Raw genomic sequence first — 18737 nt, 5'->3', positions numbered from 1 at the left:
CAATGCAGTGTTTAAATTTATCTTCATTTGGCCTGTTCTGAAATAACCATATATCTATCAGTTCAGTTCAGTCGCTCAGTCGTGTCCGACTCTTTGCGACCCCATGAATCACAGCACACCAGGCCTCCCTGTCCATCATCCACTCCCAGAGTTTACTCAAACCCATGTCCGTCGAGTTGGTGATGCCATCCAACCATCTCATCTTCTGTCGTCCCCGCTCCTCCTGCCCCCAATCGGTCCTAGCATCAGGGTCTTTTCCAATGAGTCAAGTCTTTGCATGAGATGGCCAAAGTATTGGAGTTTCAGCTTCAGCATAAGTCCTTCCAATGAACACCCAGGACTGATCTTTAGGATGGACTGGTTGGATATCCTTGCAGTCCAAGGGACTCTCAAGAGTCTTCTCCAACAAGACAGTTCAAAAGCACCAATTCTTCGGTGCTCAGCTTTCTTCACAGTCCAGCTCTCACATCTGTACATGACCACTGGAGAAACCATAGCCTTGACTAGATGGACCTTTGTTGGCAAAGTAATGTCTCTGCTTTTTAATATGCTCTCTAGTTTGGTCATAACTTTCCTTCCAAGGAGTAAGCATCTTTTAATTTCATGGCTGCAATCACCATCTGCAGTGATTTTGGAGCTCCAAAAAGTAAAAGTCAGCCACTGTTTCCACTGTTTCTGCATCTATTTCCCATGAAGTGGTGGGACCAGATGCCATGATCTTCGTTTTCTGAATGTTGAGCTTTAAGCCAACTTTTTCACTCTCCTCTTTCACTTTCATCAAGAGGCTTTTTAGTTCCTCTTCACTTTCTTCCATAAGGGTGGTGTCATCTGCATATCTGAGGTTATTGATATTTTTCCCAGCAATCTTGATTCCAGCTTGTGCTTCTTCCAACCCAGCGTTTTTCATGATGTACTCTGCATATAAGTTAAGTAAGCAGGGTGACAATATACAGCCTTGACATACTCCTTTTCTTATTGGAACCAGTCTGTTGTTCCATGTCCAGTTCTAACTGTTGCTTCCTGACCTGCTTATAGGTTTCTCAAGAGGTAGGTCAGGTGGTCTGGTATTCCCATCTCTTTCAGAATTTTCCACAGTTTATTGTCATCCACAGAGTCAAAGGCTTTGGCATAGTCAATAAGGCAGAAATAGATGTTTTTCTGGAACTCTCTTGCTTTTTCGATGATCCAGCAGATGTTGGCAATTTGATCTCTGGTTCCTCTGCCTTTTCTAAAACCAGCTTGAATGTCTGGAACTTCACAGTTCACATATTGCTGAAGCCTGGCTTGAAGAATTTTGAGTTATGACTTTACTAGCATGTGAGATAAGTGCAATTGTGTGGTAGTTTGAGCATTCTTTGGCATTGCCTTTCTTTGGGATTGGAATGAAAACTATATCAAATCTGTTTTAAATTTTGTTATCCAGTTTTACCTGCCATTCCTACTCATTTGAATGCTGAGTTTAGTTCTTGTTCTGGAAACCTTTTAAGTAAAAGGTAAGACCTGTGTAAATATAGGTGATGGTTGTTATGCTAATAATATTGATTTTTGATTCATTTCTTTTTATCTCAAAGTTCACGATGAGATCTTCGCAAAAGTCTCTTGACCTTAGTGTAGGTTTAGTCCGAGGGCTGAAGCAAGGAGCTGATGAGGCAGCAAGGAGCAAGTGAAGGGGCTTTGAAAACTTCTAGCTGCCCAGGCCTCGGTGAAGTCCTTGGAGAGGTGGCACCGTTCCTGTTCTCTGAGCAAGCCTCCTACTGCAGCAACAATTCCTGGTACCTAAGCAGCAGCCAGACAGCTTCTAATCACCAAGGGAGAAAGGAGTTTTCTGAATTGATGGAATTCCAGGTGGGAGCTGAGAAATATGATATTTTGTAATCCTAGCTGCCTTGTTTCAAGGAAATGTGTTTACAAGAAACTGTGGGTAGGTGAGTTACTTTACAGTAAGTACTTTGAGACTCCAAGTAAGAATCTCTAAGGAGAAGATTCATCTTGTTAGAGTGCTTATATCCCTCGTTGTTTTTTTATTTTTATTTTGAAATAATTTGAGATTTGCAGAAAAATTGCAATGATAATATAGAGTTCCTGTTTTCAGCAGGTTTTTTTTTTTTTTTTAGTTAACAGCTTAGATAACCGTGGTACCATTTGTCAAAACTAAGAAATTAAGACTGACACAAAATATTAACTAAAGTATAAATTTTGCTTGGATTCCTACTCTGATTTTTACAATTTTAAATTAAGTGCTTTCTGAAAAATAATTAAAGGTGGAAATCCCTATTTCCTGTCCTCTCCATCAAAGTTTTTCCCCAGTCCCACTCCCAGGAACAGTCCTAGGTCAGCACTGTCCAGTTGAAATGCAGTGTTTTTGTTTTCTTTCTTATTATTGTTGTTTTTTTTCTTCATTTTAAGTCTTCACAGTTCAGTGAGTATTTTCCATTTAGAGGACATCTCCATTCTGACTAGTCACTTTTTAAGTGCTCGATAGGCACATGTGGCTAGTGGCTCTAGATTTAGGAAAGTTCTGGGCTATTCTCTTATTTTCTCTCTCTCTCTTTCATTCATACACACACACGGTAAACTAATTTTTTCCACTACTTACAGAAGCTCATCATTCCCTGTGAGAATGGGACAACAGTGTTTACTTAGACAGCTATGTGGTATTAAGTAGGACAAATGTGCTTAATCTATTAAATCACTTCCCCACACATAGATGTTTAGTTTTTTCCCCCCCATTTCAAATATATGAAAACCTATGTGCATTTGTACACTTCCAATATTTATGATTCTGGACATGGAATTGTTGTGTCGAAGGATGTGATTGTATTTGAAGAATCATGACAGTAGAACAATAGCATATTTTTAAAGAAATATACCATTCAGTATATGACTAAATGTATGTTTTTTCTGAAGGCAGTCATTTTTGAAAGCAATTTATTTCAGTAGTTCCTTTCACTCGAAGTAATTCATTTTTGATTTTTGACTTTTGAAGTTTTGAAATTTTAAAATGTTGACATTCTTTTGAACATAGTTAGTTAACAGAGGGTTCTGTTGTCAGTGTGGTAAGTCCCAATGTTCACTACAAATGCAGTGTCTTGACAAAACTTGACAAAGCTCAGCATACATTTTGAATAACTTCTACTAGCACAGGAGTTCAACTGGTTTCCAAGTCTTGCACTGGGCTTGGTTTGGAAGAGTACTGAGTCCTTCAGAAAATTCCCTTAACCTTATCTGATGACAGCCCAGTGCTATCATATGTTTTTTGTTTTTTTTTTACCCACCCATCTTCCCTAATGGATGCAGAGGAAATGACTTACAATCATGTGATAATGCAGGAAGGCACATAGCTAAAAGTGAAAGTTTTCATCCCCAAACAAATCACTGATGTCAGTGTTTTTAAGTAGAAAAGGTTGTTTGGGTTTTGGGGAGGAAGAAAAAGGACCCATCATCTCATAATTTGGGGAGATGTTCTGTTTGACACTAGGCAGCGCCCTCTAGCTATGTGAGCAGGAGCTCACTTAGCTCACATTCCATTTTCTGACATCCTCTCACTCACAACTTCAAAACCTGGAACATCAATGGACATGGTATTAATATGTGAGAGAGGTATATAAATTGTACTGGGGCACAGTGTAACTCAATTCCTTTATTTTAAATTGAAGTACAGTTGATTTACAGTATTATGTTAGTTTCAGGTTTATAGCAACGAGATTCACGTGTGTGTTTGTGGATGTATTTCAGATTATTTTCCATTATAGTTTATTGAAAGACAATGAATATATTTCCCTATAGTGTGAAATGTAAGTCACTCAGTCATGTCTGACTCTTTGCAGCTCCATGGACTGTGGCCTGCCAGGCTCTTCTGTCCATGGGAAGAATACTGGGAGTGGGTAGCCATTCCCTTCTCCAGGGAATCTTCCCAACCCAGGGATCTAACCTCATTCTCTTGCTTGCAGGCGAATTCTTTACCATCTGAGTCACCAGTTTCCTATGCTATACTGTAAATCTTTGTTGCTTGTTTATTTTATGTATAGTAGTGTGTATCTGTTAACTGTATACTCCTACTGTAACTCCACCTTGCCCTTGAACCATAAGCTTGTTTCCTATGATGACTTCATTCATACTGAAAGTGGTGGCTTGTTTTCCTAAACTTTGAAGGGTGGAGATTGTGGGTTTGCTTTATCTACTTAAAATGTTCCATTGGTTAGTATGGGATGCTTGATGAATATTTGGTGAAATAAATGGGAATTCCCTGGCAGTTCACTGGTTAGGACTCTGAACTTTGATTGCAGAGGCTGTGGCTTTATATCCCTGGTTGGGGAACTAAGATCCCACAAGCTGAGTGGTACAAACAACAACAAAAACACAGGTGAAATAATGTTTGTTGAGGAAGAGGAGCAGTGGAGTAGGCGTGGGTGAACCTGGCTTTCACTTCTGCATTGGTCCCGAGTGACTTCTGTGGGTGCTCTCCTCTATTTCTCTCTTGTCCTCAGTTTATTCATATACGAATCAGAGGTTTGGCCCCACGTAGTTAAAGTCCTTTCTTGTATAAACAGTCTCAAAGTTCATATGACTTCTCAGGCCTAAAGTCTGACCCTAAATCAAGACCTGTACTGAATCTTTTAAAAACAGCTTACCTCAAAAAGAATAAAATTCCTAGAATAAAACTGCCTAAGGAGGTGAAAGACCTGTACTTGAAAAACTACTGAAGATAATACAGATGGAAAGTTATAACCTGTTCTTGGATTAATTTAACTTAATTAATTTAATATTGTTAAAATGATTGTTAAAATAATTAATACTGTTACATAGTAATTATAATATTTAATACATATATAAAATTCACATAAATATATAAATATTTACACATTATATAATATGTTATTTATTATATAAATATATCATAAAATTTAGTTTAATAAATTATCAATAATAATAATAGTTTTAATATTTAACAATAATTAATATTTTAAAATTACCCAAGGCAATTTATAGGTTCAATACAATCCCTACCAAAATACCAGTGGTGTCTTTCAAAGTACTAGGAACAATTTAAAAATTTATGTGGAAATACAAAAGAACCCACAAAGCCAAAACACTATTCAGAAAGAGAACAGAGTTGGAGGAATCACACTCCCCAACTTCATACTATATTACAAAGCTATGGTGATCAAAACATGCTATTGGCTCAATAGACACACAGATCAGTGGAAGAGGATGGAGAATTCAGAATCATATACTTTTGGTCAATTAGTCAATGAGAAAAGAGGCAAGAATAGACAATGGAGAAAAGACAGCCTTCAAAAAGTGGTGCTGGGAAAACTGGACAGGTACAGGTAGGAGAATGAAATTAGAACATCTTTAATAGCACATAAAAATTAAAATGGGTTAAAGACATAAACAGACCAGAAACCATTGAACTCCCAGAGTAAAACATGGGCAGAGCACTCTTTGGTATAAAAAGTAGCAGCGTTCCTTGTCAAGAACCATGATCACCTGGAATAGTTCAGTGGCAACTGAGGTAGCAAGACGGTCTTCGAGGTCTTCCTGATGCAGCTTCTGGCCGTCAAGGGCATGCTACAGAAGTGCATGGATGCCCTCTTCCCAACCATCTTTATCATGCACTGGGGCTCAGACCTGCTGCTGGCCATCAAGTATATGCTTGATTTACTGGACGAGCAGAGCCGATCGGCACCAGATACCTGATGCAGATATGCATCACACCTGGAAGAAAAACTGCCTGCACCTGTGCTTCTGGTTGAACATGATCAAGAACCGACAGGTGCTATTCAACATCTACAAGAGCAGCAGCACTGACGCCTGCCTGTCAGTGGTGGCCTAGGCCTTCATGGACTCCTGCTCCACATCTGAACACAAGCTGGGCAAGGACTAGCCCTCCCAGAAGCTGCTCTACACCAAGGACATCCTTAGCTACAAGAGCTAGGTGGAGATTCACTATGCCAAGATCACCAGGATGGCCTGCCATCAGCTACCTGGATAACGGTGCATATCTCACGTTGGACCAGAGTCAATTCAATAGCATGAGTGTCCTGCATGAGATCTACTCTTACATCACCAAGTGCGAGGATGAGACCCTGACACAGCCCTGGAGAAAGATAAGCAGACCTGGTGGCAGCTGCTTTGGAGCAAGCTGGAGCAAGTAGTAGACACTGTACCCTCAGTAGCTGAGTCAGGGGCCTTTGACCATCTGACCAGGGGGACTTGAGTGAATTTGGGGCTGGCCCCTATCAAGCAGCCAGAGCTGGGAGATGTGTAGAAGAGGCCTGGTCCCAACTGTGCCAGGTGCCCTGTGCTGGGGGCCATGAGTCCAGTCCTGGTCCTCTTGGCACTAGCCCCCCCTTGGAGCCTGCCAGGGTCCCAGTTCCTAATTGGTGTGGATGAGACGATGCCTGAAGCACCCTCCATGGTCAGAACTGCTTGCCATGGGGTTGGGAAACCCAGGTGCAACCAGGGGCCTTCTTGGGCCAATAAGCTGACTGCTAAGGCCCTGGAGGTGAGGCTGGACCCTTTGGGAGGGAGAGACCAGGTTGCCAAGGCCAGGACTATGCCCAGGGGCTGGGAGGGTTCAGCTGAGCCTGGATTCCTGGGCAGAGTCTAAGGACGGGCCTGACTGGTGGCCCAGGTGGGGAAACTGAATGTCCAGGGCTCAGTCATGATGAGCTACAGTCTGTCTAGGCTATAACCACCCACCTGCTATGTCTCAGCACCCCTATGCTCACCGCTACACACCCAGAACCCCCAAATTCTTGATTCACCACATGCTGTCCATAGCTGAGGTTGGAGTGACACATCGACCTCACCCAGAGTGAGGCCCTGGGTCCATCCTATGGAGGGGTTGCAGGATGGCTCCACCCAGGACCCAAGTGACTTCCTGTTCTGTCCTCAGGGCTGTGCCTCTGGGAGCTATTGGGGCCTGGCGCTCCTGGTCATGAGTGTAAGTTTTTCTCATTTATTCCCCCTCACCATGCCCTGCATCCCCCACACCCTGCCTCAGGCTGAGCTCTTAGCTGTAGAGGTCCCAGGAGCAGTCATGGCCACCCTCTTCCCCACTCCCTGACCCGCCACCAACCTTTCAGAGGCTTCAGTCTGGCTCCCAACAGCATGCTGACCCCTTGGAGCAAGGGGCCATCTGGGCGCCATTGCTCATGTTTTAGGGGAACAGTGGACTCCTGCTAATGTTGCTCAGGCAGCTGGGAGTGTTGAGGTCTCAGGTCACACCCAGTGGCCTGGTTGGCAGCAGGATGCTGTGACCAGAGTGTCTGGAGTTTGGGTCTTCCCATGTTGCATTCAGCAAGCAAGAGAATACATGTTGAATTAGAAAACCTGTGCATTAAAAAAAAAAAAATCTATGTTTTCTTTCATCTTCTTTTAAAGCAAGAGAAACAAAAATAAAAATAAACAGGGACTAATTAAACTTAAGAGGTTTTGCACAGCAAAGGAAACCATCACAAAACCAAAAGGCTACATAATGAAAGGTAGAAAATACTTGCAAATGATATGACAAATAAAGGGCTAATATCCAACATATATAATCAGTTCATACAAGTCAACGTCAAAAAAACAGCCATGTTAAAAGATGGACAGAAGACCTGAGTAGGCATTTTTCCAAAGGGGTCATGCAGATGGCCAAGAGGCACATGTTTGACATTATTATTCTTCAGGGAAATGTAAATCAAAATGTCAAAACCACAATGAGGTATCACCGCACACCTGTCAGAATGGCTTTCATAAAAAAGAACACAAAAACAAATGTTGGCAAGGATATGGAGAAAAAAGAACCCTTGTATACTGTTGGTGGGAATGTAAATTAGTACATCCTTAGTGGAAAACAGTATTGAGGTTTATAAGAAAACTAAAAAAGGGACTATGGTATGATCCAGCAATTCCACTCCTGGTTATATATCCCCCCACCAAAAAGCAATAATTCAAAAAAATATATGCACCCCAATATTCATAGAAACCTTATTTACAGTTGCCAAGATATGAAAGCAACGTAATTGTCCATAAACATGAATGGATAAAGAAGTTACAGTGTGTATATCTACCCACACAATGTTGCCATTTGCAACAGCTTGGGTGGATTTGGAGGGTATGCTTAGTGAAACAAGTCAGAGAAAGACAAATACTGTATTACTGAAATAACTTACATGTGGAATCTAAAAGATAAACAGACTAGTCAATATAACTGAAGAGGAAACAGACTCACAAATATAGAGAACAAACTAGTGATTACCAGTGGGAGAGGGAATGGGGGAGAGGAAACAACGGTAGGGGGTTAAAAGATATTAACCACTAGGTATGAAATAAGCTCCAAGGACATATTGTACAACACATATTGTACAACAGCCAATGCTTTATAATAGCTGTAAATGGAGCATAACCTTTAAAAATTGTGAATCACTACGTTATACACCTGTAACTTATATAATATTGTACATCCACTCTACTTCAATTAAAAAAGAAAAGCAGCCTAGCAGAGAGTAAATTCTATTCCAGATCACTAACATCTCCTATTAATCTATTTAGTGACTGGATCAAATCCAGCCAAAAGACTGGCAGACTAGAGAAGTTCAACTTCTAAAGATACTTCCCAACATTCTCTGGAAAGGTGTGGCAAGGAGATAAGGACTAACTAGAATTCCGTCTTTATCCATAAAGAGAAGAGAGACAGAATCATTGACAGACCACCAGAGAAGCTGGAAAGCTACCTCCTAACTCACCTGTAAGCACAATCCTCTGGAAAGTACTGTACTTCTCTTCACTCAGCAAAGGGGTGTATTGACTGAGTCACACAGCTTTTGTTTGTTTTTTTGGTCCCCCTGCATGGCTTGTGGGATTTCCCAATCACAGATCGAATCCAAGTTCATCGATGGATGTACTTACATCCACCTGTAAGTACAATCCTGTCTTATGCTGAAGAGAAAACTGAAACTTTGTTGCTTGAACTTTCTCAGTAAAATATGGAATCTTAATACAATGATGAATGAACCAATAGAAATTGGGTAGTTCAAATAAAATGGATTTGTATCTCTTGAGAGAGGAATCCTCATTTAAATAGAATCATGGACTTACACATTGGAATTGTTTAAGCTTTTCCTGGGCAACATCAGTGAGGGAAAGAGAGAGGAAAAGAAACCTGAGCAGAAATGTGTGGTACCTTTGGAGGAAGGAATACTCATTGAGGCTCACTTGAAAGCTGTGTGGGAAATTCCATGAGTGTTCAGTGGCAGGACTCAGAGCTTCCACTGCAGGGGGTGTGGATTCAATCTGTGATTGGGAAACTAAAATCCCAGGAGGCAGGCAAGGGGAACAAACAAATAAACAAACCAACAGAAGCTGTGTGACTTAGAGTCAATACATCTCTATGCTGAGTCTCTCCTTATCTGTTCAGTTCGGTCACTCAGTCCTGTCTGACTTTTTGTGACCTGATGAATCGCAGCAGGCCAGGCCTCCAAGTCTATCACCAACTCCTGGAGTTTATTCAAACTCATGTCCATCAGTCAGTGATGCCATCCAGCCATCTCATCCTCTGACGTCCCCTTCTCCTTCTGCCCCCTGTCCCTCCTAGCATCAGGGTCTTTTCTAATGAGTTAACTCTTATCAGGTGGTCAAAGTATTGGAGTTTCAGCTTCAACATCAGTCCTTCCAATGAACACCCAGGACGGATCTCCTTTAGGATGGACTGGTTGGATATCCTTGCAGTCCAAGGGACTCTCAAGAGTCTTCTCCAACACCACAGTTTAAAAGCATCAATTCTTCCGTGCTCAGCTTTCTTCACCATCCAATGCTCACATCCATACATTACCACTGGAAAAACCATACCCTTGACTAGATGGACCTTTGTTGACAAGGTAATGTCTCTGCTTCTTATTTATTTATTTTTTAAATTTGTGTGTGTGTGTGTGTGTGCAATAAAGTTTTATTAAAGTATAAAGGAGATAGAGAAAGCTTCTGACATAGACATTAGAAGAGGGTAGAAAGAGTACCCTGCTTTTTAATATGCTATCTAGGTTGGTCATAACTTTCCTTCCAAGGAATAAGCATCTTTTAATCTCATGGCCGCAGTCATCATCTGAAGTGATTTTGGAGCCCCCCAAAAATAAAGTCAGCCACTGTTTCCACTGTTTCTGCATCTATTTTCCATGAAGTGATGGGACCAGATGTCATGATCTTCGTTTTCTGAATATTGAGCTTTAAGCCAACTTTTTCACTCTCCTCTTTTGCTTTCATAAAGAGGCTTTTTTGTTCCTCTTCACTTTCTGCCATAAGGGTGGTGTCATCTGCATATCTGAGGTTATTGATATTTCTCCCAGCAATCTTGATTCCAGGCTGTGCTTCATCCAGCCCAGTGTTTCTCATGATGTACTCTGCATATAAGTTAAATAAGCAGGGTGACAATATGCAGCCTTGACATACTCCTTTTCTTATTGGAACCAGTCTGTTGTTCCATGTCCAGTTCTACTGTTGCTTCCTGACCTGCATACAGGTTTCTCAAGAGGCAGGTCAGGTGGTCTGGTATTCCCATCTCTTTCAGAATTTTCCACAGTTTATTGTGATCCACAAAATCAAAGACCCTGGCATAGTCAATAAGGCAGAAATAGATGTTTTTCTGGAATTCTCTTACTTTTTCAATGATCCAGTGGATGTTGGCAATTTGATCTCTGCTTTCTCTGCCTTTTCTAAAACCAGGTTGAACATCTGAAAGTTCACAGTTCATATATTGCTAAAGCCTGGCTTGGAGAATTTTGAGCATTACTTTTCTAGCCTGTGAGATGAGTTCAATTGTGCGGTAGTTTAAGTATTCTTTGGGATTGCCTTATCTGTTAGATGGGTGTTACATAATATCAAGGAAATGGGAATAGGGGTATGTGTATCTCTGTGAATAATTTTGTTCATCAATGTCTGTGGTTTTTAAAGTTAAAATATTTGTAAAATGTAAAGGAGTCTAATATTTGCTCTGACTTTTGCAGGTTTGACAGTATTTTTGTATGGGTTAGAAACTTGATCTTACAAAGATTAGCAAGGACAAGTTTTGGCTTGGAGTTTTGTTAGGATTGGGATAGAAGGAAGGATGTGGCTAGCTTGGGAGGTCTTTTTTTGGGCAGCTTTTAGAGTTTCAACTTTGGTTAGGAAACCCCTGAATGCTTTAAGATGGGGAAGATAAATGATGGGATTATTTAAATACTGGAGAAGATTGAAAAAATAGCTATCCTCTGATGTGGGTTCTTCCTCATAGTTGGCAATTGCAGATAGCTGGAGAGCATTGGCCTCCTGGGCTGGTCTTGCTTTCATGACCCCTTGGTTTCTAGTGGCACCTCAGCACTTCCAAATGGTCATGTTTGAGTCCCTCGTCCATTTGCTCTTGAAGATGTGCTATCCCCAGTCATGTCTAAGTAGAATCCCCTAGTTGGACAGTGAATTCTGTCCCTCTATTGCTCCATGCATTTTTTCCTTGCCCAAATCAATTCTTCCACTCATTCATCTCCAGATCATACAAACATGCTGTTATTTTTATCATCTTTCTCTTAACCCTACTTCCAAACTCCCCCTTCCTTTTATTTTTTGTCACAAAATTCCTTGAAAGAGTTCCCTGGCTTCAATTTTTAATTCTCTTTTGATTTTCCCTTTCCTCGTAAACACTTTTCTTGAGATGTAACATAGATTGTGAAAGTGAACAGTCATTCAGCTATTCTATGTGTGTGATGGTGCCTCTTCCACCTCCACCTTTTGCACAAGGCCCCAGGGCCTAGTCTCTAAGCCGAGGACATTCCCTGAGCATCAACTCTGGTTCATGGCTTTAAAATCCCATTTCTATGCTGATGTCTCTCAAATAAGTATTTTCAGCCCAAATCGTCTCTCCTGAACAGTTTTCACTTGGTCTGAGAAATCTCAAACACAGCATGTCTGAAGTCCACAATATTCCCTCCCAAAAGGTAACACACAGCTACCCCATCTCAGTTGGTGGTACCTCCAGTCTTTCCTGTTGCTCAGGCCACATCGCTTGGAGTCATCTTTAGGCTGTTACTCCACACTCTGCAGGAAGCCCTGCTGGTCCTGTGTTGAAACAACCAGGGTCTGAGTTGCTCTCCCTCCTGTCTTCTGTTAAAGACATATGATCATACATCTTGGTTTTGTGGAAGGGTTGATTTTTAGCAAGTAGTTCAGGGCACAGCATGTGTGAAGGCCCAGCAACAGGAGGGAGATTGTGTTCAAGTAGGTCAAGGAAGCTCTAAGACTTGGGCCTCCTCCAACCAAGGCCTTCTTCAGACTGAAGCACCCCAAGACAGAAATATTGCAGTAGCTTCCAGACAGGTCCTCATGCTTCTCACCATAGTGGCCGCTGCATTCCTTCTCAAAGGTGAGTCTGATCCTCTCATTCTCTGTGCCTGCACTGGGGCTTCATTTCCTGTGGAGTAAGCAGCTGGAAATTCATGTTTGCTGCCTGAGCCTTATCCCTCAACTGGTCATGTATCTTCAAGGGGTCACAAAGTTGATTCTAGAGTAGCAACTGTTGAATAGCTCAACTTGAAAAACTCCATTGTGCTGTTTGGGAGCCTTGAGGACATAGTGGGGGCTCCTGTGGTAGACAGCTTGTCAGAAAACTCAGGCCTATGGAATTGTACACTTACTGCACATGACAGAGCCTTGTCCACATTAATTAGTGAATGTAGACATCATTTTGCAGAGAAACTAAAGATTCAGGACTATTAATAAATACATTTGGTGCCATGTTGCGACATTCTCTCTAAGAAAGCACACATATTTTAGAAATTATGTTATTTAGTCACTAAATCTAGTCCAACTCTTTGTGACCCCATGACATCAGGACACCATGCTTCCCTGTCCTTCACTATCTCCCGGAGTTTGCTAAAATTCATGTCCATTGAGTTGGTGATGCTATCTAACCATCTCATCCTCTGCTGCCTTCTTCTCCTTTTGTCTTCAATCTTTCCCAGCATCAGGATCTTTCCAATGAGTCAGCTCTTTGCATCAGGTGGCCAAAGTATTGGAGTTTCAGCTTCAGCGTCAGTCCTTCAATGAATATTCAGGGTTGATTTCCTTTAGGTTTGACTGGTATGATCTTCCTGCAGTCCAGGGGACTCTCCAGAGTCTTTTCCAGCACCACATTTGAAAGCATCAGTTCTTCAGTGTTCAGCCTTCTTTATGGTCCAACTCTCACATGACTACTGGAAAAACCACAGCTTTCACTATATGGACCTTTGACAGCAAAGGGATGTCTCTGCTTTTTAGTACACTGTCTAGACTGGTCATAGCTTTTCTTCCAAAGAGCAAGTGTCTTTTAATTTCATGGCTGCAGTCACCATCCACAATGATTTTGGTAGTAAGAAAAGAAAATCTGTCACTGCTTCTACTTTGCCCCCTTCTATTTGCCATAAAGTGAGGGACTGGATGCCAGGATCTTCAGTTCAGTCTCTCAGTTCTGCCTGACTCTTTGCAACCCCATGTTCTGCAGCATACCAGACTTCCCTGTCCATCACCAACTCCCAAAGCTTGCTCAAACGCATGTCCATCAAGTCTGTGATGCCATCCAACCATCTCATCCCTTGTTGTCCCCTTCTCCTCCAGACCTCAGTCTTTCCCAGCATCAGAGCCTTTTCTAATGAGTCAGTTCTTCACATCAGGTGGCCACAGTATTGGAGCTTCAGCTTCAGCATGAGTCCTTCGATTGAATATTCAGGACTGATTTCCTTTAGGATTGACTGGTTGGATCTCCTTGGAGTTCAAAGGACTCTCGAGAGTCTTCTCCAACACTACAGTTCAAAAGCATCAATTCTTTGGTGGTCAACTTTCTTTATGGTCCAACTCTCACATCTATACATGACTACTGGAAAAACCATAGTTTTGACTAGATGGACCTATTTTGGTAAAGTAATGTCTCTGTTCTTTAATATGCTGTCTAGGTTGATTATAGCTTTTCTTCCAAGGAACAAGTGTCTTATAATTTCATGGCTGTAGTCACCATCTGCAGTGATTTTGGAGCCTAAGAAAATAAAGTCTGTCACTGTTTCCATTGTTTCACCAACTATTTGCCATGAAGTGATTGGATCAGACGCCATGATCTTCATTTTTCGAACACTGAGTTTTAAGCTGGCTTTTTCACTCTCTTTCACTTTGATCAAGAGGCTCTTCAGTTTCTCTTTGCTTTCTGCCATGAGAGTGATGTCATCTGCATATCTGAGGTTATTGATATTTCTCCTGGCAATCTTGATTCCAGCTTGTGCTTCATCAAGCCCATCATTTCACATGATGTACTCTTCATGTAAGTTAAATAAGCAGGGTGACAATATACACCCTTGATGTACTCCTTTCCCAATTTTGAACAATCTTAGTTTTTTCATGTTGAGTTTTTATATATAGTATTTCAAGTTTGCCAATCTATGGGATGCTAAAGTAAAAGACAGTATGTAATTTCTTGCTTCTCAGTTTTCACTAGAAATTAAGGTTTTTGAAAGTGGATAAATTCAGGACTTCTCTGGCAGTTCAGTGATTAAGACTCTGTGCTTTCAATGCAGGGGCCTGGGTTTGATCCCTGGTCAGGGAACTAGACCCCATGTGCCCCAACTAAGAGCGTGCATGCTGCAACTAAAGATCCTGCATGCCCCAATGAAGACCCAATACAGTCAAATAAATAAATATTTTAAAAAGTTTGATAATTCTAACTAATTAGACTATAAAGTTAATATGGAAAGCATCTTTGTATGCAAGTAAGAAGATATATGAAATAAAAATGCATTTTATTAAGAAAAAAGAAAATAATTTTGTTCAAATGCTAGTTATTTCTAAATAAGCAAGGTGAGACAGATTATTATAAGTATAGAAAAGTGTCGGTTTGAGGAAAAAAGAAACTTTAGAAAGGATTTTATGTTTGGGCAGAACTAAGGTTAGAATTAATTTAATTGGGCAAATGAATTTCAGTATTAAAGGTAAAGTGGTACAAAACCTGAATTTGGTTTCTCTCTATTAAGAGGGGAGAGTTTTCTTAAGAATATTGATCTGCTTTTTGTAACAGATTGTTAATTTTCTTTGTATTTTAAGTAATTTTTTTTATAACTTTCTGTATTTGCCTTTGAAATATTTTATTGTTTCTTGGTTAAGTGAATAAGTATTGTTTCACAGTGATCTCTGATGCCACCTGACCAAGTGTTTTTTTAAAGCCTTTTGATATTTTTGGCAAACTTGCCAGAGATCAAATTCTACTTGAAGTTCATTTGACCTTTAGCTTACTTTGAGATTTTCCAGAAGGTCCTGAAACACCTAAGGGAATTGTTTTCTCTCTTTATCAAAGATTAAAATATTAAACTAACTAGGCTTATATGGTATGTTAAATTGCATGCGAAGCATTTCAAATGGATGGTGATAAACATCCTTAGGCTATATTGTATGGGGACATGTTTTAGATACTCTAGAAATTATTGGAATTCCTAAGAATCTGGTATGTCATAGTAAAATGTTATCAGTCTTAATTCTGATTATTATCTTAAAATGTTCTGTCACAGGAGTATAAAAGTTTGTCAATTGCATCACAATCGGATCTTTAACCATGTCTTTAAAAATCTTTGTTGTTCACAGACAGTTATTGTTTGATTCTCATGCCTTTGCATCATTTTCATTGATTTTTGTTTCATTTCATTTTGCTTCATTTTCAAGAAAATTCACAGAAGGGATTTTTGACAAGAGCAAGCTTTTAAAAGCTTTATAAAACTGTTAACAAAAATCAAGAATTAGTTATGTAGGACTGAGTGAACTGAAGAACATGGTTATAGATGTTATGGTTTTTCTGGTCTGAGATATTACTGCTTGTTACTTTGTTTTCCAGATATAAGGAAACCTTTCCCCTTAAACTAATTATGACTTACAGCAGTTTGGTTAGTGATACCTTTGTAAGCAAAATTGAAACATTTATCTTTTCTTTCTACCTGATCCCTCCAAAATTGTAAACCCTTAGGTTGCTAGCAGACTTATCAAGTAAGTAAGAAAGCCCACCTCCTGAGAGTTGTAGGAATCTGAAGACACTCTGGAACACTGAGAAGAGAGAAATTAATCCAGATTTATAGGTATCACAGGTGGGATCTGATGGCATGCCCTTGGGATGACTTTTCTTGCCTTGAGAAAGAAGCCTTTTAAAAATTCAATCTGAGATTCTTAATAAAAAGTTCCACCTAAACCAATTTTAAAAGGATTGTATGATCAATTACACTTATATAAGTAATCAGGCCAAGTTTACTGAAAGCAGACTTATTTTTGCAAACAAATTACTCTTAAATTTGACTATATTTGATAGATGTCAGCATAATTTTAGAGAGAAAAATTACATATATGGATATTAAATTCTAGTATTGTTAATTTAGGTCTGTATTTACTGCTCAAGACTCACTTCCAAGATAGACCCCTGTTGCTAGGTTACATTATTATAAAGTTTAATTGAATTATTAAAAGGACACTCGTCATTTGTTTCTGAAACTTATCACTGGAATCTATCTTTGGATGAATATCAGATGCCCCATGAGCTGTAACCAGAAAATTATGCATTTTGGAAAGGCATCATTTAAAGGACTGTTTCCAACCTCAATCAAAGGACACTTGTCAGATATTCTTGACTAACTCGTGCACAGAACAAATGAAAGAAATTGAACTCGTGCACAGAGCAAGCGAAATACAAATCCAAAAGTATTTTCCACTTAAAGAGTTCTTGCCCTGGAGGCCTTAGACTCACCTTAAAACAAAGTTGAAACAGAGGAGAAACTACACTCACACCAAGACAAAGAGAAGACAACATCAGAAGTGGACAGCTATCCCTAGATTCCCAATCTGACCTGTATGATTAGTTACAGTGTTTTCAGCATAATAGTTACATTAGATAATAATGTCATATTATATAATTATAGAAATATGGATATAATTATATATTATAATTATTTTTGATAATTTCTTGTACTTTTTCATAAATGCATGTTTTTTTTTTTTTTATCATGGTGTAAGTCTTACACAGAGTTTAAAAATTAATCCAATTGTTAGGCTTATGATCAGTTACCTAATCTAGTACTTCTGGGTTACCTTGGTGGATTTCTCCTCTCCACAGGTCTAATTGGATGCCCCTTAGGAAGTTTATTCCAGAAGAAAGCTATAGTTCTGTTTGGGCAACTATTGATATTCCTAGATAGGACTCCCTCACTTGGCCAATCAATGGTGCTTTCTCTGACCATGGCTATAATATGAATTTTCTTTTAAAGTTACTCAAGCTGAATAATAACAAACTAAATTTCAGTCAGCAAATATAACTTCCTGATTATTAGGAGGGACCCTCCTTCAGTTACAGGGTGGATTTATATGACTCCCACCAGATTATTTAAATCATTTAAGTTTAAAAGCTCCCTTACATTGGGAACAGTTAAACTAAGGATAATCAGCCTAATAACACTAGGGAATTAGGCTGGATGCCTTGTGAACAATACAAGTATTTCATTACCTTTAAGATAGTGATTTGTACAGGACAGATTGAGTCAGATGAGCTGGTAATATACTGGATCACACCTAATTGAAACTCTTGGCCTAAATATTTACCTATGACCCTATTAATGCTACTAGCTATGTTACTTGCATTTGGCCTATTTTACAAGATTGTGATTTCTTGCATTACTAAATGTGTGACTAAGCCTCTGATAAAATGATGACTAGGCAACTTGGATATATATATTTATTTAAGAGCTATACATGTGTATATTTATTTATGAACTCAAGATTGTAATAGTGTAGCTCTACATATGGGAAGAAGCAACACGGGAATCTGCTTGGACTGAAACAGATTTGAAAGACATGTGGTCCAAAGTCTTTTGTCTACTCTTAGTAGTGCCTAGTCCAGTAATACCACACTGAAGATCATCAGAATACTGGCCTGACTGAGAAAAGGTATTCTCTGCACTATGGGATAGAGTGGCTATGAACTGCCTCCTAAATCATGGTTGAATTTATGACCATGAGGGGGCACTGGCAGCTAAGGAGTGTCCCTAGCCATCTGGTTCTGTAAGAATTAAGTCACTAGCCCCTGTAGTCACTGATACTCCATATACCCTGAAAGGAATTCAGTGCAATGATCCAAAATGAAGTCCTCTGTGCTCTGGGAAAACTGGTAAAACAGGCCTTCAGATAGTTAGATGTTTGCAGGAGAAACTTTTATGAATCCAAGTTTCATCTTCCTGTTACTTAGAAAAATGCTAAAGGCATTAATTGAGATATTTGTTTCTTGTACCTAGTGGCAACCTTCTACTGAGATGTTTGATTGTTCTCCTCCAAAATCACATATAAGCTGATCTCTCCACCCCTCTTGGGCGTGGCTCCTCAGAGCGATCTGAGAGGCAGTCTCCTGAGCCATAAGTGAAACTCACAACTCTGAGTTCTTAGCTCAGTGGACGTTTGGTCATTTGACTAAGGCTGGGGACTAGCCATTGTGACCACAAAGGAAGAAGTACCCTCCTCTCGCCAGAAAGCCAGGTGACTCATCTTCAAGGCTAAGGATAAGTGCAGCTTTGCCATGGGAAATCTGGGCTTGCTCTGGTGTCCCTGCTGAGCCTTCCTCTCCTTTCCTTTGCGTTTGCTCCCTTGTCTCCTCTGTCAGCACCTAGAGTCAGCGTGGGCTCCAAGTGCAGGAAAGGAGCTGTGTAAGTCGGGATGTTTCCGAGGACAGCTGTGCCTGTCTGTTGGAA

At 40.1% G+C, this 18737-nt stretch overlaps 1 protein-coding gene across 7 annotated transcripts in view; it reads left to right on the top strand.

Annotated features, from left to right (window-relative positions):
- LOC110145616 (GATA zinc finger domain-containing protein 14-like) overlaps nt 1–18737 on the top strand; it is a 46814-nt gene that overhangs the window by 13012 nt on the left and 15065 nt on the right. Inside the window, exons 1-2 of one of the 7 annotated variants that reach the window (XM_070465701.1) lie at nt 9873–14296; nt 15983–16100. The exons of 2 other annotated variants lie outside the window; for them this stretch is intronic. Coding sequence is in view for 1 of the 5 variants with exons in the window: in XM_070465699.1 (XP_070321800.1) it covers nt 9620–9866 (247 nt within the window). In the remaining 4 variants the exon portion in view is untranslated. 4 more of the 7 variants (XM_070465702.1, XM_070465699.1, XM_070465700.1 and 1 more) reach the window with 4 other exon arrangements.

The sequence above is a fragment of the Odocoileus virginianus genome, chromosome 3 (genome assembly GCF_023699985.2).
Source record: "Odocoileus virginianus isolate 20LAN1187 ecotype Illinois chromosome 3, Ovbor_1.2, whole genome shotgun sequence".
Classification (NCBI taxonomy): domain Eukaryota; kingdom Metazoa; phylum Chordata; class Mammalia; order Artiodactyla; family Cervidae; genus Odocoileus; species Odocoileus virginianus.
Note: the sequence above shows the minus strand (reverse complement) of the source record. Positions and strands in the feature narration are given on the sequence as shown.